General features: G+C 57.7%; 2 protein-coding genes across 5 annotated transcripts; both read left to right on the top strand.

Annotated features, from left to right (window-relative positions):
• Positions 1 to 685: 685 nt before the first annotated feature.
• On the top strand, positions 686 to 8,326 carry WBP2 (WW domain binding protein 2). Of its 2 annotated transcripts, XM_081029080.1 has the most exons (8): positions 686 to 919; positions 3,040 to 3,148; positions 4,317 to 4,452; positions 5,372 to 5,464; positions 6,076 to 6,210; positions 6,412 to 6,534; positions 6,994 to 7,070; positions 7,194 to 8,326. In XM_081029080.1, the coding sequence occupies exons 1-8, from the start codon at positions 861 to 863 to the stop codon at positions 7,245 to 7,247; spliced, it is 786 nt and encodes a 261-aa protein (XP_080885206.1). In that variant the 5' UTR covers positions 686 to 860; the 3' UTR covers positions 7,248 to 8,326. The 2 variants fall into 2 exon arrangements, with proteins under 2 accessions (XP_080885206.1, XP_080885207.1); XM_081029081.1 differs by lacking the exon at positions 6,076 to 6,210 and having other exon boundaries at positions 801 to 919.
• A 1,086-nt stretch (positions 8,327 to 9,412) lies between these two features.
• Positions 9,413 to 22,888, top strand: UNC13D (unc-13 homolog D). 3 transcript variants are annotated; one of them, XM_081028930.1, is made up of 33 exons: positions 9,413 to 9,463; positions 9,585 to 9,737; positions 10,440 to 10,475; positions 10,698 to 10,805; positions 10,906 to 10,965; positions 11,057 to 11,123; positions 11,371 to 11,551; positions 11,992 to 12,036; positions 12,154 to 12,222; positions 12,402 to 12,471; positions 12,638 to 12,742; positions 12,837 to 12,929; positions 13,009 to 13,112; positions 14,225 to 14,342; positions 14,460 to 14,584; positions 14,690 to 14,780; positions 14,862 to 14,918; positions 15,004 to 15,101; positions 15,206 to 15,257; positions 15,340 to 15,473; positions 15,576 to 15,696; positions 16,091 to 16,234; positions 16,435 to 16,533; positions 16,651 to 16,857; positions 17,030 to 17,098; positions 18,098 to 18,177; positions 19,439 to 19,544; positions 19,624 to 19,695; positions 20,053 to 20,136; positions 20,236 to 20,356; positions 20,542 to 20,665; positions 21,106 to 21,302; positions 22,014 to 22,888. In XM_081028930.1, exons 2-33 carry the CDS (start codon positions 9,621 to 9,623, stop codon positions 22,133 to 22,135), a joined length of 3,276 nt encoding a protein of 1,091 aa, XP_080885056.1. In that variant the 5' UTR covers positions 9,413 to 9,463; positions 9,585 to 9,620; the 3' UTR covers positions 22,136 to 22,888. The 3 variants fall into 3 exon arrangements, with proteins under 3 accessions (XP_080885056.1, XP_080885058.1, XP_080885057.1); XM_081028932.1 differs by lacking the exon at positions 16,651 to 16,857 and having other exon boundaries at positions 9,443 to 9,463; positions 9,579 to 9,737; XM_081028931.1 differs by lacking the exon at positions 9,413 to 9,463 and having other exon boundaries at positions 9,589 to 10,306.
• The last annotated feature ends 511 nt before the right edge of the window (positions 22,889 to 23,399 follow it).

Here is a 23,399-nt window from a genome sequence, read left to right as displayed (position 1 = left end):
GCCGGGATGCTGCAGGGCGGGCGGATCGCCAAGCCAGAACATTCTAGAGGGAGCAGCGCCACCGCGAGGCCAGCTGTGGTGGAGGCGGCAGTGAGGTGGAGGAGCACCCGACCCGACATTGAATTTCGTGGGATCAGGTCGGGGTACGGGGTCCAGGCTCTCCTCCCCACACGGAGATTCTCACCGCCCATCTCGGAGAGTCCGGTTTTGATGTCATGAAAAGGATAGCAGGTTTTCCTGACTCTTCCCTGCCAGCCAGCCAGCCCACCATGTCCTGGGACAGAGACTGGGTCTTGCACTCATCTATCTAGACGGCCCAAGTCGGGGGCAGTCACGTAGTAAGTGCTGCATAAACATTGGTTGAGTGAATGAAGATGCCCCGGTGACAGTTCAGCGCTCCACACACCAGGTTTAGGTTCCAGCTCCCATTCTGTTAGTCCAGGGCTTTTACGATTAATTTCCTCTGTGACGCGCCCAACTGTTTATACCGGTTCCTCTGAGGACGGGGTGGGGAGTGTACAGACGGATTAGTTATACAATGTAGAGTCAATCTAGGCCTACGGCCTGGGAGACTACAAGTTCCAGAATGCATCCTTCCACTATCGTAGGGAAAGATCGAGGTTGAAGGAGCATTGTCTTCTGGGAATTGTTGTCTTCAACTTGTTTGTGATGCTGGCGAAACTAGGGGAGGGGGAGAGGGAGTAAACTCTTACCACGTGACGCTCGAGATCAGGTGATTCCAGCCTCCATTCAAGAGCTGTGATTGGTTGCCTCTAATACGAACGACGCCACTAGGGGCGGGCCGGAGAGGGGCGCAAGCGTACTGCGTTACGAGTCTCGGGACCCTTTTCGGAGAGACTATGGCGCTCAACAAGAATCACTCGGAGGGCGGCGGAGTGATCGTTAACAACACCGAGAGGTGAAAACACTGCGGAAGGATCGCGGAGCGTCGTAGGGAGGGTGTCGGTAGTGTGGGCCGTGGGCTATGGGCTGTGGACTGCGGGGAATAAACCCCAAGGAGGGGAAACTGATAGGGTGCGGTGGGGGTGGGTAACGGCTGGGGGTGGGGCTGGAGAAGGGGGGTGGGTCGCGGGGGAGGGGCCAGGACGTCGCGATCAGCTGTGGGATGGCGGTGGGGCGGCTGATCCGGAACGGGGTTTGGGGGGACAGCTGGGGCCTAGGGGTAGTGCTTGAGCCCCTTTCCCAGAGTGGGTGACTTTAAGAGATGGGAGGGGCCTTAGGCAAAAATAATTGGCATTTATTGGGCGTTTACTACGTTGTTAGTGTCCGGCACTGCCCTCTGCTGCCTTGTTTAATAGGTAAATCCTGTGCAACAGACACTGTTACACACGTTTTACGTGCAGGGAAACTGAGGCACAGAGCAGGTTAGTAACATGCCTAAGATCACAGAGCTGTAAGTAACATCTGGAATTCCAGAAAAGGAGTCTTGACTCCAAATAGGTGAAACTACCAGTATGTAGGCTGCCATTATATTCCAGAACTTCTCAGATGAGAAACAGGCCAGCGGTGAAATTAAATAGATAACATTGGTCAAACGTCTAACACATTTCCTGGCAGTGGCCGTCCTTGTAAAGTTGTAAAGGTCCGTTTTTTGCCTTTCTCTTGACTACCTATTGGCTTGGGTCACTCCCCAGAGCAGAGGTCTCCCAATTTCAGGGATTCTTTCCACCAGTCCTGCAATTAGTTCTGTCTCTCCTTCAACCACGGAGCTTCTTGAATGGCTTCTCTCTCCCCTTGCTCCTTGGGCATGAAAAATCAGACCAGCCAGCCCTGGTTGAGTTGTGCTAACCCTGAAGCACCTCTCGAAGGCAGAAGGAGCTTAGGAAGAACCTGAATCCCCAGGGGAGACTTGTTGGGATCAGAGCTTTGTAGCCGGCTAAGGCCGCACCCAGCCCGGGGCCTATCACCTGGGAATGATTGATGAGTCAGAGAAGCCTAGAGTACCCTGACCTGAGAATGCTGACTTTCCCTCCATCTTACCTGCTCAAGGTCGGCCAGAGCATCGTGTTCCTGGTGATGACCTCTTTTCTCTGAGCTGTACTTCTCTTTTCTGGTACCAGTCCTCTTTCCCACTTAGTCCTCCCCAGTGAAGAAAGTTGTGATATGTGGGAGGAAGACAAATGGAACCATGTGAATGTAGACCAACCTTGTTACAATCAGAGAAACCTCACATTGCTCCCAGTGTGGAGCTTCTGTGTGCGAGCCAGTCCTGACAAACACTTTTTATGTCATTTGGTAACATCTCCTGGGACTGGGGATGTTTTTCTTACTCTCAGTGAGACTTTTCTGGGACAAGAATGTATCTGTCCTGTTGGGCCTCCTACCTGGCTTAGGGCTCAGTGCTGCTAAATAATGGTGTGCCTTGTTTCAGAAAATGCCTCAGCCTCATTTCTGGGGGAAAAAATATGTATACAGGAGTTGAACTTTAAATTAGTGTTTAAATTTGACGTGTAAAATAGTAAACCTTACTCTTTCAGTCATGAACTCCTTTGAGAGTGATGAAAGCTATGGATTTTCCCAGAAAAATGCATGTACACGTTATCTCAAGGGCGTCCTGGATTGACATCTCTGCAGACCCAGTTTAAGAACCCCAGGTTTAAAGGAACCCTGAAGTCAGCCCTTTTGTAACGTGCAGAGTCATGTCTTGGAATATTTACATATGTGAGGATTAAAAAACAAACCAACAGAAACAGAATACCTATTATAAGTGCTCAGAAGAAAACAGTTAACCCAGATAATCTGACCTGATCTGAGGGATTATGGCGTTGCTGGAGCCCTGCTGCTCTTTTGCGCTGCTCCCCTGGGGGCTGTATAAGTGGGGTTTAGGGGAATTCTGTAGAACCCCAACTTGCTCATGTCTTCCATGGCTAGATTAATAGTTTCCTTGCAGCCGTGTTGAAAACTGGTATAAGAAACGACATGCCGGTCACCTGCTCGCCAGGAGGGTGCGGTCCATGGGGTAACAAACAGATCATGGCTCCAGACTGTCTCAGGGACTTTCGTCTTTTCTCATCACAGCATCCTAATGTCCTATGACCATGTGGAACTTACGTTCAATGACATGAAGAACGTGCCAGAGGCCTTCAAAGGGACCAAGAAAGGCACCATCTACCTTACCCCTTACCGGGTGAGTTGCACAGCACCGTGGTGGCTCCTTTTTGGAGGCTTGTGGCTCCTGGAGGCCGATATGCATTGTAGATTAGCCTCCGCCTCCTGAGTCTAGTGGCCTCGGAACCTGGTGAATATGAGTTCCTCACTCTGGGTATTTCTCTGTCATGTGTTCTGGGTTCTAGTACCACCAGCCTCTTTGCAAACCTGAACTGACCCCTGGGCAGTGAATCCATGCAAATTCCAGAGCTGTTGCTGTAACGTCTCTGTGTAGTTGGATACAGCTGCTGGGCTGACCTGGGCCGGGAGGGGAGAGGCTCTTATTAATTTGCTTTCCGTAAGATAGCCTTGTGAGGCCTGCGTGCACACCCAGAGTGATCAATGTGCTAAGCAGGATGCAGTAGCACGGCCACAGCCTCCGGACTGGGCAGAGAGCCCGGCCAAACCCTGCAGAGTGAGGCGGGCCAAACTGCACAGTGGGCCTTGCCTGAGAGTTCCCCGGGCAGACGCTAAGACTGCCAGAGAACTACTGATGGGTATTCTTGGAGAAGGGTCACGGCCTGGAGCTACCCATGGGTTAGACTTAACGTGATTGGAAGAGAGGAGTGCATCTTCAAGTTTTAACCACCAGAACTTAGCGGAGATGGGGAGGCTCAAAACCCCATTTCTGGTGGTTCAAGAGACATCTTCAGTCACCAAGAGAAATGTGGATTTCAACAGAAGGTTCTCTAAGCGCATTATGCGAGTCCTGTTGCTGTTTGGGCAGTGAGTCTGAGGGAAGGTTGGGACAACCCCCTCCTCTCCCAGGCTCTAACGCCTCCGGCCACTCCTTCACTGTCACTGCTCGGGCTAGACCTCCCCCGTCAGGAATGCCCCTGCCTCCGCTTGGCAGGCCCTTCCACTTACACCCACCCACCACCTCACCACCATTTAAATGATAACAGTCTGTCCTTGTCACGTATGTTACCTGGGAGAGGCACATTTTTCATGTGAATACACAGGTCTGGCCTCTGTAAGGTCTTTTACTTTGAAAAGCTCTCTCCGGGAGTGCCTGGTAAGAGAGCTCTGAGACTGCCGGGCCCTGGCTCGGGCTGCCCACCCCGCACTGGTCCTGGTCACACACAGGAAGTGATGGCCGAGCAGGCCGTGGTTTGGGTGGTGATGGTTCTCGTCTTCTCTCCCTGCAGGTCATATTTGTGTCCAAGGGGAGAGATGCCATGCAGTCCTTCATGATGCCGTTTTATCTGATGAAGGACTGTGAAATCAGGCAACCCGTATTCGGTGCAAACTACATCAAGGGGACAGTGAAGGCAGAGGCAGGAGGTGGGTGACGCGGGGGCTCACACACACGGGGCTTCCAGAGAGGCGCTCTGGGGCGCTTCTGACGGCCGCCTTGGACATGTCCTCTTTGGACCCTTAGCACCCTAGCCTGTCCTCTTGCTGGCTCTGGGTTAGCTGCCAAGACCGACATCTGGCCTGCCAGCTTTTCAGTTGAGGTGGCTTTTGGTTGACAAGAACGAATGGCATTAAAGATGGCTACTCGGATCGCCATGTCAGAGAGTGAGATCAGCAAAATGACTGCAAACTAAGTGAAAATGCGTGTTGGGACCTGGCGAGTGTGTTCAGCTTTTAGGTGTGGGAAGGAACTGTATCAGGTCCTTGGGAGGGCCTTTTCCTAGAGCCAGGGAGAGCCAGCTGCCCCCGTTGGTGCCCGAGAGGTTCTGCTTAGTGCCAGGCTCTTTCGCAGACATCAGGACCTCTGCGTCCAACTTGCCTCCCCCTCATACCCAGCCAGCCCCAGCTTTGCTGTTGAGTTGCTCATGGTTCCCCTTTGGCAGAAGTCAGGCTGGAGGGGCCAGGGGTCCATCCTCAGGCCCCCTCAGGATGAGGTCTGCTTTGAACGTGAATGTCAGTTATTGCTGACTGTATCTGCTCCGGGGAAGCTGCTTTATTGCGGGTGGGAGGCCCTAGTGCAGATGTACTTACAGGGCTGAGAGTGGGAGGACAAGCTTGTTCCAGAAAGGAAAAGCCCCCAGTTCCAAAGGTGAGGCAGGCAGTCTGCAGCGCTGGTGTGGGGGCAGAAGTTCTGACCTGACTGAGGTGCTGCAAAGCCAGCCCTTTCCTCACACACCTCCAGGGCGTAGGACGGGGACCTGGAAAAGGACAGATAGCCATCTCCGCGGAGTAACCGGAGTAACTGACGTTGTTTTCCTGAGCTGTTGATGCCCTGTGCCCTCCTCAGGTGGCTGGGAAGGTGCTGCATCCTACAAGTTGACCTTTACGGCAGGGGGCGCCATCGAGTTTGGACAACGGATGCTACAGATGGCATCTCAAGGTAGCAGGGCTCTAAAAATGAGGGGCCAACGACACACTGATGCATTGTGGGGTTTTGGTGTTTGAGTTTATTTTCTTGTACACAAGAGCTAAGTCTCTGGGCCTCAGACCGGCCTGGGCTGGGAGGTGGGAAGGAAGCCCGTAATTAGCATCACTGCGTCCTGTACCTGAAAGACTGTTTCCCCTGCCGGGAGTGGGTATAGGACATTTTGACAAAGCAGTTTGGACTCAAGAACATTTTACTGTGGACTCATAAAAACAAACAAATACCCAACCATTAAGCTACCCTTTAGACAACCCTTTAAAATCAGGGGTGCGTTCAGCAGACATCTTCATCTCCCCAGCCTCACCCAGCTCCACTCTTTACCCCATCCCTGATCCCCTCCTTCTCTCTGTCCACCCATCCCTGTCCTTGACCTCCCCAGCTCTGACCTCTCTCCCCATCCTGACTCCTCACCTTATTCTGACCAAGCGTGGGTGGGTCGCGGAATGGAATGAGATAAGGCATGTCTGCTGTGCACATCCTGGGACCCTGCAGCTTCCCTCGCGGGGGTGGGGCCGCCCCTTCCCCAGCCCCGAGACACTCACTTCTCTCTCCCCTTGTACTTATAGCCTCCCGAGGCGAAGCCCCCACTGGAGCCTATGGGTACTCCTACCTGCCCAGCGGGGCCTATGTCTATCCCCCGCCAGTCGCCAATGGAATGTACCCCTGCCCTCCTGGCTACCCCTATCCACCGCCCCCACCTGGTGAGTGTGTTCTTTGCTGCCCATCCTCACCCCACCTGCCCACTAACCACCCCCAGCCAGACCAGGGTGGTGTAGAGGGGAGAGTTGTTCTGTAACCTGCTTCAGGACTAATAGAGGAGCTGGAGACAGCCGGGAGGGTGCCAGCTGAGAGAGCCGGGGCTGGGCTGCTCACTGGGTCCGTGTCAATCTCTTGCCAAACAGAGTTCTATCCAGGACCTCCCATGATGGACGGCGCCATAGGATATGTGCAGCCCCCACCACCACCCTACCCTGGGCCCATGGAACCGCCAGTCAGCGGCCCTGATGTCCCCTCCACTCCTGCAGGTGAGGCCCCAAGCTGCTAGTAGTCCTGGGAGATGAGCCCTCTCCCTGGGGTTGCATGGAGAACGTCAGAGCATGGGCGTAGGACGGCTAGGAGCTCCAAATGGTGAACCCCAGGGGCATTGGCAGTGTGGTGGCCTGGGGGTGAAGAGCCAGATCCCAGCCCTCCACTCTTAGCTAGTCATGTGCCTTGGGACTGGGAAGGTGTCCCTCTACTCCTCAGCTTTCTCAGCTACAGATGGTGACAGTACCGCCTGGTGGGGATGTGGTGGGGAATAGAGGGGGAGAAGTGGAAAGACTGAAAAGGTGCTAAGGAAATGTTAATGTTGTTTGATCGATAAAACTGGGTCTTTGGCACCAGCCGCCCTGAGCAATGGGGGCCAGGGTCACTGGGCTGAGAGCAGCTCAGGGGCAGCTGGAAGAGGAAGGGAGGGCTTACCCTGGGTGTGTTTGCTCTCGCAGCCGAAGCCAAGGCCGCAGAAGCAGCTGCCAGCGCCTATTACAACCCGGGAAACCCACACAACGTGTACATGCCCACGGTGAGTGGGGACATGAGCAGGGATGTGAGCCTGGTGACCACAGTTGAATAGAATTCAGGGGCGGGGGAGACCTCGGCTCATTTTGAACCTTCTAACGTGCTCTTTCCTTTCTTCCTTCCTTAGAACCAGCCTCCGCCACCTCCCTACTACCCGCCGGAAGATAAGAAGACCCAGTAGACCCCTCATCCCCTGCCTCCTACCTTCATCACTGTTTCCTTCCCCTCCCCTTGGGGCCAAGTCTGGGGTGGGGGGTAATAGGGGAGCCTGTCCTTCCTCCAGGTCTGATTATAAAACACTTTAACAGGAACTGGCGTTGACGGAAGGGAGGGGCCCCGTGACTCAAGCTGCGCCTCCAGCTTCCCACACTAGCTCAGAGCCCACTTGCGCTCAGCACACTTCCCTCGTACCATCTCTGGGGCTCTCAGGAGCGTGGGGTGTCCCCCTCATTCCTGTCTTGCTCTCGTAGTTTCTGCCCCCAGGGGACTCTCTAGCCACCTTTGCCACCACAGTCCAGCTCCCTCGTTTTGGTAGCTCCTTTATCCTCAGCCTCCGGTCTTCCCGAGGGCCCTGCCAAGCCCTACTTACATTCCCTTCACTCTGGTCTGTGCCTAGCCGCGGAAGCCACCTTCCGCCGGACTGTCAGCCCACATTCCGTTCCCAGCCAGCCTCCAGCCCCTGTCACACTTGCCTTCCCTTTCCTGCTCTGTCCTTGGTCATTCTGTTGCCACTGCTGTGCGACTTCTGGAGCTTGAACATGAACTTCCAGCGGTTGGGTGACATTAGGCCAGGCTGCTACAGCTCAGGGAGGGAGCCCTCTGCTTCCCTGCTAGTATTTCTGGAATATTTTCCCCTTGGCCTCCTCTCTTTTCCCTCTGGAAGGGGCTTCTGGAACTGAAGAACGCATGTCTGTCCCATGCTGCCATCTGGAGGCTGCTGGGTGGGCTGGAGCAAAGGCCCTGACCCCTGGGGGCCTGGCCTGGGTGTATGCTGACCCTCAGCCTGCCCTCTTCCTTCTAAGCTTCATGCCTGGTTGGTGACATGCCCCCTGGATGCACTAAAGTTTGCTCTCATTTGCTCCTGGACTGGCCGTGAAGTGAGAAGATGTTATTTAAAGAGAATTCCCTATTTATTTGACAAAAAAAAAAAAAAAACACAAAAAAACAACAACCAGTTAATATATTAATGTGAAATAAACCCTGTTTGCACCTTGGATTTGTTTGCTGAAAATGTGAAGTAGTAAAAATGAAGTAACTGGACCCTGTCTGGCTCTGTGTGGTGACCAAGGAGAGCTGTCTGGCTACTGAGGGCCCCCGGGGAGGCTCTGGGGAAACTGTATTCCCTCCCCATGTGAGAGTCCCTTGTTCTCATGGCCCATTTGGGCCTGGGACACTAAGGCCTCATGTCTCCATTCCATAGTGGTTGCCCAGCAACTGTCCATCCAGAGTCCTCTGGGGCCTGGCACAGCCCAGCAACTGCCCTGGGTGGGAGGCCTTGGAGGCTGGGGCTGGTTTGCTAGATTCGAGTTCTTGTGGCCTGGCTACTGTGCTCACTGCCTCGGAGCCACTTCAGAGGTGTGGCCCATTCCCAGTCTTGACCAGGGGGAGCATGTCCGAGCTTGTGAAGCCTGGCCCACCCTCCATGCCACCTTGCTTGTGAACCTTGGTGCCCAGGGGCAAGGGATGACAGGAAACAGCCAAAGTCCATGTCCAGGCTTGTGACCCGTCCCTGCCCCCTCTCCCACCTGGGCCTTGGCCTGGAGGAAGGCCCTGGGTGTGGCGTCAGCCGGTCTCAGCTCTGAGAAAGCTGAGCACTGAAGTGTCCATTCTCCTGTCCTTATAGGACCAAGGTGCCCTCTCAGAGGTTAGGCAGCACCACCTCCTAGCCTTTTCTGGCCATCCCCACCCAGCAGCTTTTGGGGTTGGCAAAAATCCCTACAAGGACATTCGAAGGGAGCATTCTCCAGACTCCTTGTGGGGGCAGGGACCTTAGGGCTGTCTCTGCCTGGTGTAGCTTGGCCCTGTCACCTTGGTGGAATGTCACCTGTGGAGTGGAGCCGGCTGAGCAGCTGGCTGCCTGCCAGGGAGACGCCTCTCTGGAGCCTCCACCCTGTGCCCTGTCCACCCCCACCCCAGGTCTGGGGCCCATTCGGGGAAGCCTGTCGGTGAGAACCCCACCAATTCAGGGCAGTTTCCCTCATTCCCCTGCCCAGCTAAGCACAGCATCTGAGATGGGGCAGGAGCACCGCCTAGCCTGCCCTGGCATCCCCTGCTAGGGAGCACTGGACCCTCCCCAGGGCGTTTATGGGAGGGTGTGGTGGGGCTGGACCCGCCCACCGAGTCCACCCCAGGATTCCGGCCTGGCCAGCAGGAGGGAGGAAGGTGCTGAGGCTTCAGGTGGTGAAACCCTGACCTGGCCATTTCCCCACCCACCCTTCTTCCCCCCTCCCCTGGCACAGGGTGGCAGCCCTGGCTCTTTGCATAATCCTGTGGCTTCACTATCTTCACCCAGCAGCAGCAGGCACAGCAAAGGGGAAGGGCAGAGCCGGCCGCCATGGCGACACTCCTCTCCCACTCCCAGCAGCGCCCTCCCCTCTTGCGCCAGGCCATCAAGATAAGGCGCCGCAGGGTCAGAGATCTGCAGGATCCCCTGCCCCAAAAGGCTCAGGAGGTAGGAGTGACCTCAGCGGGGAGAAGAGCGGGCCTGGGTGGGGCGCTGTGGTCTTAGGGTGTGGGGCCCCACCTCTCCTGGGCTGTGGCTGAGGGTGTGGTCCCCTTCCCTGCCGACCCCTTCCCCTGGGCAGAGCCTTTTGGATCAGCAGAGCAGGGTCTACCATGTGTTCTCTGAGCCGCCCTGGGCCTTCAGTTTGGGGTCTGAGCCTCCTCCCTCTGGTGGGGCCAACCCCGGCATCCTCTGCTCCTCCAGTTCCAAAGGGAGTGTCCCTGCTCAGCTGGGCTGCTTGGGGACCAGCTCAGCAACCCCCGGGCCTGCTTGACATTACCCCCGGTCTCCCACCTTGGCTGCTGGGCCTCACTTCCGCTGCTGGGGTGCCGAGCGAGCGTGGCCGCTTGATAAGCAGTGCTGTTTCCTCTGGGGAAGGAAGGGAGGTGGGGGCCACGGGGGCCAAGCGCTCATGCTGCTGGGGCAGCTGAGCACCAATGGACCTCAGCCATGGCAGGCCAGGGGATGAGGAAGGCGGCCCTGAGTCCGGACACCCAGGAGGCCTGCTGTGGGAACAGGTGTGCGGCACTGATGAGGTGGGAAGCTGGGCCCCGCAGCCCTGGGCCTGGGCCTGCTCTGTGAGGCGCCATTCCTGCTGTTCGGGCCCTGCTCCATGCCCCCTGGACACTGTCTTTTCATCTTGCTCCCTAGATCGAGCCTCCATCCCACCACTTCTCCCCTGAGGAGGTAAGAATCGGAATGTTGGGGGGCACAGAGAGGTGTTGAGAAGCAGCCCCCTCAGCTCCTGGCCAAGGCTGATGGCAGCAAACCCCTCCCCTCCACGGCATGTGTGGGCATCTTGTCACAGCTTTGGGCATACGATGCTGGTGCCAGGGGTAGCTGGCTGGTGGGGCTCAGACCTCGTGGTGGGTGGACGGGGGTTCCTGAGGTGACCCTGCTATGTCTCAGCGGGCCCTGCTCTACGAGGAAGCCCTCTACACAGTCCTGCACCGCCTAGGAAAACCTGAGCCCAACCATGTGACCGAGGCCTCTGAACTGCTGCGGTACCTGCAGGAGGTGAGCCCAGCCCCCACCTCCTCTGCAGCCTGGATTCAGGAGTCCTCCTTCCCTGCCTGGCCACCCTGTGCCCTGAGCCTCCCAAACTCCTCCCCACCAGGCCTTCCACATGGAACCCCAGGAACACCAGCAGGTGCTCCAGCAGGTCCAGGAGCTTGAGGTAACCCTGGTTCAGGGCCATCCTGGGCAAGGATGGGACTGGAAAGCCCAGCTCCCTCTGGGCCTCAGGCTCCCCTTCCCTATCCCTCCAGAAGCCAGTATTTTGTCTGAAGGCAACAGTAAAACAAGCCAAGGGCATTCTGGGCAAGGATGTCAGCGGTGAGTAGGTGGTGGGGAGCCCTGAAGGATTTCTTCCTGGCTCATTCCCTCCCATGACAGTCTGTCCCATGTGGGCAGGAGCTCCCATCTCCCAAATGTCCCCTGGGGCTGGCCCCAGTGCTGCTGGCCCCTTGCCCTTGGAGTCTGGGGTAGGGATGGGCTCTGCCCCCAGGCTGGGGGATGATGAGGGACCCTCCCAGGGAACCCAGCCAAAGCCCTGGCTGCCTTATCCTCTCGTCCTCCCCAGGGTTCAGTGACCCCTACTGCCTGCTGGGCATCGAGCAGGGGGTGGGCATGCCGGGGGGCAGCCCTGTGTCTCGGCGGCGGCAGAAGGCTGTGGTGAAGCACACCATCCCAGAAGAGCAGACCCACCGCACACAGGTCATTGCCCAGACACTCAACCCTGTCTGGGACGAGACCTTCATCCTGTACGTGGCACTACCCCAGCCCTCACCCTGTCTGGGCATCTGGGGCTACTCTCAGGGGTGGAAATCCCTTAGTGAGATCAGCAGGACTTCCCAGCCTGGGGGAGGGGGCCTGGCTTGACCAGAGGAGGAGTCTGCTCCTGAGGCAGAGGCGACACAGGGGACGAGACAGTGCAGAGCAGTGGCACAAATGCCACATGTGCTGATGGGTGCCGAGGGTCAGCATAGCTGGGGTGATAGATGGGTAGCTTGAATCCTTACCTTAAAGAAGGGAGGGATGCAGTTGGGAGGGAAGGAGGAGTTAGTAGGAAAGTGCTAAGACTCCATGGAGAGGATGGCAGTTTGAGGGACAGGCCCTGGGCTGGGGTCACCTGTGGCCTGGCCAGAGGGAGGGGTCTACCCACCAAGGATCTGCCCTCAGCCATACCCTCTTCTCTCTACAGGGAGTTTGAGGACATAAACTATTCGAGCTTCCATCTGGACATGTGGTGAGGGACATGTCCTGCTGTGGAGTGGGAAGAGGTTGGGGGTGAGGGTGGCTGGGCCTCCCCCTGCTGGGATGAGGACACCCTCTGTGCCTCCAGCTCAAACCTCTGCCCCACCAGGGACCTGGACACTGTGGAATCTGTCAGGCAGAAGCTCGGGGAGCTCACAGATCTGCATGGGCTGCGAAGGTGAATGCCACAGGGTCCCCAGAGAAGACCTGGGGGCTCCTTTTGCCCTCCCCCGTCATGCACACGGGTTGCTGGGCTGCAGGCTCTGTCCGGCCTGATGGCCATAGGTGGGGGGCAGATTCTACCCTGACCCCTTCAGGCTCTTGGCCCATCTCCCTCATGTGTCCTGCTCGGGACAGGATCTTCAAGGAAGCCCGGAAGGACAAAGGCCAAGACGACTTTCTGGGGAACGTGGTGCTGAGGCTACAGGTGAGTGTCGGGGAGGAAGAGGCCCAGGAGAGAGGCAGGAGGGGGTTCCTGAAGGACTTGGGGCAGGGGTTCTGGGTCCACACCAAGCAGAGCTTGGCGTCTGCCTCCCATTCACTCCCTGCCCCAACTCACGGGCGTGGGCCTCTCCTGTCTGCCGGCCTCCCAGGACCTCCGCTGCCGGGAGGATCAGTGGTACCCTCTGGAGCCTTGCACTGAGACCTACCCAGACCGCGGTCAGTGCCACCTTCAGTTCCAGTTCATTCACAAGAGGGTAGGTCTGGGACCAGGGCCAGAGGCCCAGCTGGGCTGGATGGGCTGCACCAGGCGTGGGGTCCTCTGCTCACGGCTGCACTGGCCCTTTGCAGAGAGCCACTACGGCCAGCCGCTCCAAGCCCAGCTACATGGTACATCTCCACTTGCTGCAGCAGCTTGTGTCCCACGAGGTCACCCAGCACCAGGTACTGCCCTCCTAGGGCTGGCTGGGCAGGGCCAGAACTTGCCTGCCAGGTCCTGACACCCCTCTACTTGTTCCCTCAGGCAGGCAGTACCTCCTGGGATGGGTCACTGAGTCCCCAGGCTGACACCGTCCTGTTTCTCCATGCCACGCAGAAGGACCTGTCCGACTTCCACCAGTCCATGGCGTGAGTACACCACCCTCTCCCTCCTTGCCTGGCCTCCTACAGGCTGGCAGCTCAAAGTCTAACCTGGAGAGATTTCTGTTTGGTCCAAATTGTGTGTTTTAATTTTTAGTCAGTCTCCAACTTTTAAAAAATCTGCAGATTCACATCTCCAGCTTCTTGTGAAAGATTCAGTGTTGGCCTCACAGGGCTGTCATTTTGCTGGGCCGCAGTGGTCAGAGCAAAGTAGCATGTCCTCCCCAGTCCGTCACGGCTGTCCTCAGGCCACTTTACTCCCTGACATCATCTGAGTCCTTCTGGGCATTTGAGTTTGTCCCTGTCCCAGTCCCCAGCCCCGTTTCCCAGTGCCATTGCCTTGAGGCCTGTCATCCCAGTGCCACAGTGGATTGTGGGAAGGCCAGCAAGGGGCACACGTGAGCTCACAGACACTTAAGTGCACGTGAGGAGTCCGAAGTAGGGTACACCGGCCAGGGGGAGCAATGAGAGTGGGTGCTGCCCTGGGCTGGGGCTGGCACTTGGCATTTGAGTTGGAGGCAGAAGGAAGCTGGGGGAGAAGGGCAGCTCTAGGACTGTGGGCAGGTGAACCCACATTTGGACAGGTGGGGGGAAACAGTTAAGGCTGGAGACTGGAACAGGCACCCATGCCCAGGGCCTAGTGTGCCCACAGGGCCCAAGCCTGCCGTGCAGGTTATGTTCTGGTGGGGGCCGTCCTGAGGCCTGGCCCTGGATGACTCTTCTCCCCCGTCCTCCCACTCGAGCCTGGTCTCAGCTTCACTGTCACCTCTGGAAAGTCTCCCCAGAACTGTTTAAAGGGCAGTTACAGCTGTTTGCCACATGTGCAAGGAGGCTCACATCTCCAAATCTGATTTTTCAAAAGAAGTAAGAAAGCCTGAAGTTTTAAATCATAAATATCCTAATTTAAGAGACGGATGATTATTTACACACTTGAAAAGCACCTATGGGAACACCAAAATCCTAGAGGTTACCTTCAGCCACTGGTTTTCGGCCTCAGAAGGCCGGTGGGGGTCCACAGGAGGCACTGTCCCTTCCTGAGACGTGACAACGGGGGAAGGGACGTGCCCCCCTGGCGGGGCTGAGCTTCCTGTCTGCTGCAGGCAGTGGCTGGCTTACAGTCGTGTCTACCAGAGCCTGGAGTTCCCCAGCAGCTGCCTCCTGCACCCCATCATCAGCATGGAGTACCAGTGGATCCAGGGCCGGCTCAAGGCAGAACAGGTGGGCTGGGGTGGGATGAGGGGTGTTGGCAGGCAGGGGTGCGGGAGGGGGCGCAGGAGTGGCTGTCGGGGCCCCATAATGCAGTTCTGGCCTCATGGCATCTTCCTGGGCCTGCAGCTGGAGGAGCTGGCCACCTCGTTCAGCTCCCTGCTGGCCTACGGCCTCTCCCTCATCCGGAGGTTCCGGTCTGTCTTCCCCCTATCCGTCTTGGACTCCCCAGCCCGGCTGCAGTCTCTCCTCAGGTCAGTGCAGTCAGGGCCGAGGGAACAGCGGGGGCATCTGCAGAGGTGGGGAGGCCTGCTGGACTGAGTGGGCCATATGGGGCAGCAGGCTCTCTGCCCCCACAGCGTCCTGGTACAGATGTGCAAGATGAAGGCCTTTAGAGAACTGTGCCCTGACAGCGCCCCACTGCCACACCTGGTGACCGAAGCACTGCGGGTATGGCACCCACCTTGAGGATGGGGAGAGTGTGCACCTGGGCCTAGCTCCCCTCCCTGCTCACTGCCTCTTTGCCCACAGAGTGGCACCGTCGAATGGTTCCACCTGAAGCAGCAGCAGCATCAGCCCATGGTGCAGGTGAGGGGGCTCAGGCAGGGTGGTGGGTGGGGGGTGAGGCGCCTGCTTCTCCCAGCCCTGCTCAGCTCACCTGTGTCCCTGCCAGGGCATGCTGGAGGTGGGCAAGGCCTTGCTGAGCCTGGTACAGGACATCATTGGCGACCTACACCAGTGCCAGCGCACGTGGAACAAGATCTTCCATAAGTGAGCAGGTGGCTGCGTTGGGAGGGAGTGGGGTAGAGGCTCAGAACGGGGACCAGAGGGACCCCAGTATGTGCCACCAGTCACACCCATTGCCTTTCCTACAGTGCCCTTAAGATCAACCTCTTCTCCATGGCTTTCCTGGAGCTGCAGTGGCTGGTGAGTCTTGCCTGGGCATGTCTCCAGGTCACTCCCTCCACCCTGGCTCTGGAGCCCTGCCCAACTCAGTGTCCCTTCACAGGTGGCCAAGCGGGTGCAGGACCACACGGCGGCGGCAGTGAGCAGCCCTGTGTCCCCAGAGATGGGCGAGAGTCTGTTCCAACTGTACATCAGCCTCAGGGAGCTCTGCCAGCTGGGCCCGGCCCCCTCGGAGAGGTGGGCGGCAAGCAGGCTGCGGGTGGGTGCGCAGTGGACAGGAGGGGCTAGGAGAGGCCCGCAGCTCCGGCCTTCCCCAGGCTGAGCTCCGGCTTTCCCCAGGAATGGAGTCCTAGCACTGGACGGCTTCCACCGTTGGTTCCAGCCGGCCATTCCCTCCTGGTTACAGAAGACTTACAGCGTGGCCCTGGCTCGAGTGCAGCGCGCTGTACAGATGGACAAGGTGGGGGCGGGGCCTGGACTGGGGCGGGGTCCCGGCTTTAAGGTGGGTCTAGAGCCGGAAACCGGTCCAGGCTTTGGGGGTGGGGTTTGGGCTCTGCTTGGACCCCAGGACGTGCAGAAGCAGGAAACCTGCGGTGAACAATGATGCTCTTGAAGCCAGTTGTATGCAAAATGCTGCCTCCTAATATCCTTGGCGTTAACTGTGGCCTCCCTTTAGCCTGATCCTTGCTTGGGGAGTCTGGGCAGAACCTTACTTGATCCCCTTGTAGCCCCCTGCCCAGCTCTGTGCTTGCAGTGGTAGAAGCTCTGAATGCTTGCAGAAGGAGAGAGGGAGGGAGCAGCATGGGTACGGCAAGCCCTGAGCCCTCCTTTCTGCGTGCTTCCCCATCTCCCAGCTGGTGCCCTTGGGTGAGCTGACCAAGCATAGCACGTCAGCGGTGGATCTGTCCACCTGCTTTGCCCAGATCAGCCACACTGCCCGGCAGCTGGACTGGCCCGATCCAGAGGAGGCTTTCATGATCACCGTCAAGTTCGTGGAGGTGCAGGGCAGGGTCTTCCACGTGTCCTTCCCCACCTTTCTAGGACCCTTATTCCCACCCCACCCTGTTTCTCCCAAGTTCTTGTCCCAGCAGCCTCCAAAGGCCTGTGTCCTAAACCCCCTAAGTCACTGAGATTCCCATGCCTTCCCCCATCTACCCCTCCTGGGCACCCTCCATTGACCATCCCCTCCCCACCCCAGGACACCTGTCGACTGGCCCTGGTGTACTGCAGCCTGATAAAGGCCAGGGCCCGTGAGCTCTCTGCAGGCCAGAAGGACCAGGGCCAGGCAGCCAACATGGTAAGGGCCAGTGCTGGGAGCTGGGGGTTGGGGACTGGGGGCTGGGGTGGGGGTAGAGGCTGCTTGACAGGCAGTACGGGGGAGGCCCTGCATCCCTGTGCTCATGCCTGCCCCCAGCTATGCGTGGTGGTGAATGACATGGAGCAGCTGCGGCTGGTGATAGGCAAGCTGCCTACCCAGCTGGCGTGGGAGGCCCTGGAGCAGCGTGTCGGGGCTGTGCTGGAGCAGGGGCAGCTACAGAACACGCTGCATGCCCAGCTGGAGGGTGCGCTGGCCGGGCTGGGCCATGAGATCCGCAGTGGGGTCCGTACCCTGACAGAGCAGGTACCTGGTCTGACCCACAATCCACAGTGACCCCACCCCACCCATCTTCAGTCTGAAGCCCGCCCTCCCATCCCCTCCCCCCTGCAGGACTTGGGCTGATGTCCAGCCAGCCCACCCCTTCTTGCACCTAAACTCAGGCCCTGCTCTTCCTCCTACCGTTTTGTGTCCCCAGCTGGAGGTGGGAATCTCCAAGCACATCCAGAATCTTGTACGCGTCAGGGACTCTGTCCTGCCTGAGGATGTGAGTGTCCCTCCCTGCTCGCTGACCTTCGCCAGCTCTATGGGTCTGGAATTGCAAAGGGGCTCAGGGTGGGCAGGGGGCTGAAGGTCATGGGGCGTCAGAGGTGAGTGCCCCAGACTTGGGCAAGGAATGTTCCCTCCTGGGCCTCAGTTTCCTCCTTGGATGCCATGGGGGCAGGGCTGGGATATTCCACGGGCTCTCCCAGCACTGATGGTTAGTGTGGGGGCTGTAGTGGGGCAGGGTTTGGACTTTGCAGCCAAACAGACCTGGGCGTGCATGCTTTTCACCTGCCTACCAGCACAGCTGTCCTGTTCATGCAAGCCAGCTGCCCTCGGTTTCCTCATCGGTCCGTGGGGGTAGTAATGCACACTTTGATGGTTTGGGAGAATTAATTGATCGACTATTTAAGTACCCAGGCACTGATTTAGGCACTGAGTCAGTGAACACCATGACCAAAATCTCTGCCTTCCTAGAGCTTGCATTCTAGTAGGGGAGGTGACAGAAGAGCTAAGTAAGTACGTGTAACTCGTGCTATAGCTGTTACTAGAAACATTACATATATATGTGTGTAAGTATGTGTACGTATATATGCACACACACGTGGTGTGTTAGATAATGATAAGGGCTAAGGAGAAAAATAAAACAAAAAAGGCCTACAAAGTGTCAGAGAGTTGTATTTTTAGATGGTGGCCAGGGAAGGCCTTATTCAGTGGGTGACAACTGAGTCAAAACCTAAAGGAAGCAAGAGAAGGAGCCAAGAGGATTTCTAGGGGAGGGAACAGCAAGGGCAGAGGCCTTGAGCCCATGCCGGGCAGGTTCAAGGGCGATAGAGGAAGCCTGTGTGGCTGGAGCCGACTGTGGGCAGGGCCAGCTCCGGCAGACATCTGGAAGGGTGCACACAGAAACTCCTGGTCCTGTTTCTCCCCCGGGTCAGGGCCAGGGAAGGGGGTGGGACTGGAATGGGCCAGAGCCGGACGTGCTGCCCGCCCCTCTCCTTAGGCCATTCTGCCCCTGATGAAGTTCCTGGAGGTGGAACTCTGCTACATGAACACCAACTTGGTGCAGGAGAACTTCAGCAGGTCTGCAGTAGCCGCCTGCTCTGCGGCACTCACCCCTTCCTCTACTCCTCCCCCTGCCCCTCCTTCCCTGCCATTCTCAGGGGAGGATGCCACCAGCCTCTGCTTAAATGCTCCCTCCCAGGGACAGGGAGCTCACTTCCTCACCTAAGGCTGAGCTGAAACCTATCTATCCTTTCTGCCTTAGCCCTGGGCCATCTTTGGGGCCTCCCTGACTGCTGCTCTGCCCTCCTAACATTACAGGCAACTGGTGTTCCTCTCCCACGATCCAGGGGAACTTCTGGTTAGGTTCTCTCTCAAGGCAGGGGCCCAACAAACCAGGCAGCAGGGATAGAGGTCAAAGGCGTGGGCTCTGGACAGCCTGGATTCAGACTCCAGCTTCCTTGCTGCTCAGTCAGTGGCCTTGAGCAGATTACTCAAGATTTCTGTGCAGATGGTCATAGTTCTGGCCTCTACCAAGGACTAAAGGAGTCACATGAAATGCTGAGAGCAATGCCTGTACAAAGGAAGTGGTCTGTGAGCTGCAGTAACAGTGGTGACAGTGACTCTGATGATGATAGGTCCTCCACGTGACTCTGGGCCCGAGGAGACTGCTGGTCCCTTTGCCAGGAGCTCTGCTCTGCTCCAGGTGGTGCAGTGGGTGTTAGAACAGTGTCTGGTGCATAATAAACATTTAAGTATGTCGAATAAATGAACTACTTTTAGTATAGACCTCCCCCATTCTTTTTTTTTTCTCCCCCATTCTTAATGAGGCATTTTTTGTAATTACGTGCCTGAGTCTGCTTTGACATGTGCAATTTCCGTTATCGCTGGTAGGTAGTTATTAGGACTGTGGCTTGCTTGCTGCTTTTTTCTCCCCGGAGGTCGCAGATACTTATCCATGCCACGCGCTGAAATCCTATTCATTTGGTCATTTCCATCTTGACTCCTGATTCTGTCACTGGGGGACCAGCCTCCTCCACACCTTGTTTGTTGGGGTTTGATAATCCTGAGAAGGCTTGTCACTAGGTTGGGAGACATGTTGGAAAGGACTGGCCCCTGTCTGCCCCTGCTTGTCCTTCCCTCAGGGGACCAGCCCTCACTACACTGCCTGCCTGCGGCCCTGCCCCCAGGCTCACTGTGAAGCAGGTGGGGTGGAGGGTGGAGATGGGGAGGAGCTGTGGGTGGGCCTGGGTCCCCTGAGGCTGCCCCTTTCTCAAGAACATCTGCTTCCTGTCTTCCTTCTCCTGTTCTGTGCACGGCATCCCTGGGCACTTCACCTCAGCCTTCTGACCCTGCTCTGGACCCATACGCTCACGGTGCTGGTGGACGTGGCTACCTCCCAGCGGAGCTGCCCCCGGGCCTCTAGCAGGCTGAAGATCGCGCTGCAGGTAATAATACCAGTGACAGCAATAATAACCCTGCTGGGAGTGTGTGCATGGGCGCCTCTGATGTCTCACTCACCCCCAGAACCTGGAGAGCTGCTTCTACGCAGAGGGCTGTGGCCTGCCGTCTGAGGCCCTGCACACGGCCACCTTCCAGGTAGGGGCCTTTTGGTGTGCCTGGGGTCGGGGGGAGCCTTCCTTCCTGTGCTCACCAGTGTCCACGACCAGCTACATAATTACATGGCCCAGCACCAAGTGAAAAGGTGGGCCTGTTTTTCAAAAATTATTCAAAGTGTTAAGACAGCAACAGCAGGGCATTAAAACAAGCTGAGGTTCTAAGCACAGTGGAGGGGGTGCTGTGCGACTGCAGGGGTGGCATACCTGTGAAGCCCACCCAGTGCTTTCTGTGTCAAATTGATATCTCCTGTCTTGGCTGGGAGCTCCTGAAGGGCAGCACTGGGCTGTGATTGAGTGGGACAGTTCAGGTGACTTTTCGGCTGGGCCCCATTCCTAGGCTCTGCAGAGGGACTTGGAGCTGCAGGCGGCCTCCAGCCGGGAGCTCATCCAGAAGTACTTCTGCGTCCGCATCCAGCAGCAGGTGAGGCTCCCTTCCTCTGCCACTCACTGTGCACCTGGAGCCCTGCCTCACCTGCTCTGCCCCAGCCGCTGATGCTACCCACGTGCTTCCCACCCCCAGGCAGAAACCACCTCTGAGGAGCTCGGGGCTGTCACGGTCAAGGCCTCCTACAGCGCCTCCGAGCAGAAGCTGCGTGTGGAGCTGCTCAGCGCCTCCAGCCTGCTGCCTCTGGACTCCAATGGTGAGTGGAGGTTGCTCAGTGGCCACTCCGTGTCCCCGCCCTTCCCTCTGAAGGAGCACTAGGTGCATTCTTCCGGACTACCACGAGGGGGCAGTGCGGCTGAGTGGGGCACAGCTGCAGAGTGGCGGCTGGCCGGAGGGCTAGGATATCCTTGGCCATCATCCTCTCCCTGGGTCACTTGCCAGGTTCCAGTGACCCCTTTGTCCAACTCACCTTGGAGCCCAGGCACGAGTTCCCTGAGCTGGCTCCCCGGGAGACCCAAAAGCACAAGAAGGACCTTCATCCGCTGTTTGATGAGACTTTTGAATTGTGAGTGGGTCCCCACATTGGCCACACTTTCCCAGCCCTGGACCTGCCTCAGGCCTGCTCCTCTCCGCTGGGGCCAAGGGGCTCCCCTGAAGTGACCTTGTTTGGGTCCCAGGGAGGGGCCTTCTAGGACAAGGGTTTGCTGGCATAGGTACCAAACCTGGTCCCTGGGAGGTAGGATGAGACTGGGGGAGAAAACTCCGTGTCGCTTCCAGGAGGTCCTGAGGTCCTCTTTTCCCTAAGACTGGCAGACCCCCTGGTTTAAAGCATCAGCCCACGGTCGGGGCAGGCATCAGACCATGTGGCCTGAGCTATGCCAGGCTGAGAACAGACTTGGCAATCGCCCCACCTGTCAGTGGCATCTTTCTCCCAGCCCTGGTCTGTTGGGGTGAACCCATGTGAGTGGGGGTGGGCAGCTGAGCCTGACTCTGTCCCCCACCCAGCCTGGTGCCCGCCGAGTCGTGCCAGAAGGATGGGGCGTGCCTCCTGCTCACTGTGCTGGACCATGACACACTGGGCGCTGATGACCTGGAAGGAGAGGCCTTCTTGCCACTGGGCTCGGTGCCGGGCCTGACTGGGACAGAGGAGCCTGGGGCGGTGCCTCAGACCCGCCTGCCCCTCACCTACCCCATGCCCAACGGTAGGCCTGAGCCCCAGGGCAGGGCAGTGGTCATGAGGCTGCGAGTGGAGTGTGGGGCCTGGCCGGGGAGGGACAGCCTGGAAAGGCTCAGGCAGGGGCCCCCAGGAAGGTGAAGTTGGGGTCAGAGGAATCCCTCCTCAGAGGTGGGAGCCAGTGGAGCCAGCATGGTGACTTGTGTGGTTGAGCAGATCTCAGTCAGTGTAATTTAAGCTAGGCCAAGTGTAGTGTGACTTTCTCTGGTGGGGGCATGTCACCAAATTTACCCGGGGAGAGGGACTGGATCTTGATAATAGGAATAGGTCATGTTTGTGCACTTATGGACCTATGCTACGCCCTTGGCATATATTAACTTTGAATCATTACCCCCACCTGGTGAAGCAGGTAATTGCTATTTTACAGATGAGTAAACTGTGGCAGAAAGGTTAACTAGCTACCCTGAAGTTTTCATATAAAACGGTAATAGTCGCAACCTGAGGCACATCTCAGCCTCCTGCACTGCAATTGGGTCAGTGTCTGAGCCAGTGCCCTCTGGCCAGAGGTGGCGAGGATGTCTCCAGTCTTGTCATCAGGCTGTCCTGCCTCATGAGCTTGGCTGGTGTGGGTCCATCACTAGCTTCCAGGTTGGCTGGAGAATGGGCAGAGCTGTTCCCTGCCGCTACCCAGGCACTGCCCCTCCCGCAGAACCTGACCCCCAAATGCCTCTCTTCACAGGGGACCCAATTCTGCAGCTGTTGGAGAGCCGGAAGGGTGACCGCGAGGCCCAGGTGTTTGTGAAGCTGCGGCGGCAGCGAGCCAAACAGGCCTCCCAGCATGCCCCACGGCCAGGGCGATAGCAGTGGAGGTTGGGGATGGGGATGAGTCCCTGGTAGGCAGACTTTCCTGAGACATCTGGATTCTCCCCACCACAGTGGATCCCTCCAGCCTGGCCTAACACTCCAAGGGCCCTGCAGGTCTGGGGAGCACCAGCATGCAGAAGGCCCAGAGTGCAAACCCTCTCCGGTCTCCTGCCAGAGCAGGGGCCCACGGTGATGGGGATACTATTAGCAGTATTTATACTCTTTCCTCCCTCCCTCCGGCCCTGGCCTCAGCCTTCTGCCAATCCCAGCACGGGGAGAGGGGAGGCAGCTAGCTGTCTGCTTCTCCTGCTCCTGCTCTGGGGAAAGCTGCTCTGGCAGGGCAGGGTCTCAGCCATCTGTCTCACGGCATGCCTATTTCAGCCACGGGCTGGGGACCAGGCCTGTTCTTCAGCACCCCAGGGCGGTGTGCAGAGCCTCCCTCCCTCCTGAGGGAGAGCAGGCCCTGCCAAAGAGGAGGCTACAGCTGCCCTGGGGATGGGGGTGGCAACCATAATGAAAGGAGCCTGGGTCCTCTCCTGGAGGTTGCCAACACCCAGGCTAAGGAGCCTAGTGCCAGGGACCTTCTGGCTGAGAGGTGAGAGCTGGCAGGCAGTGGGGCTGGCGTGGAGGAGCGGAGCAGAAAGGGCAGCTTGACTAACCATACCTACTGAGGACATCTCCCTGGGCCAGTAGCAGGCACTTGTATCTTAGCAAAAATAAAAAAATAAAAAAATAATCCATTGTCCTCTTAGAAAAAGTACTGTTGACGTGCAGTGAGGCCCAGATCAGTCAGGCCACACAAATGCCCTCCCCAGCCCTCAGGACACCTTGAGCTGCCCCCACCCTGGGGCCTGGCCCACCACTCATCCCCCCATTTACAAAGCAGGGATATGGGTGTGGGGGTGTGATGCAAAAGCAGGTGCTGGCACAACTGGCATTACTGGCATTTGGGCCAAGGGCTTTGAGCAGAACTATCACGCACATCCACTTCTGTGGTTGCTGCCTAGCACAGGGGCCTGCAGCTCCAGGGGGGCACCAGGAGCCGGGGGTGGGGTGGCTCCCAGGCTGAGGCTCAGTGCATGCCCTAAACCGCAGGCCACCTCCCCTTAGAGGAGCGGGGTGCCAGCCCTGTCTGCCAGGAGGTGGCCTGTGCTGGGAGTCAGAACCTGAGGCTGGCTGGCACCCTAGCTGTGACCTTGGTTGAGTCACGTAACCTCTCAGACTGCACAAGTACAATGGGTAGGAGGCCTGAGGTCATCCA

This window comes from Rhinolophus hipposideros (genome assembly GCF_964194185.1).
Source record: "Rhinolophus hipposideros genome assembly, chromosome: 20".
NCBI lineage: Eukaryota > Metazoa > Chordata > Mammalia > Chiroptera > Rhinolophidae > Rhinolophus > Rhinolophus hipposideros.
This window is presented reverse-complemented; position numbering and strand designations above follow the sequence as displayed.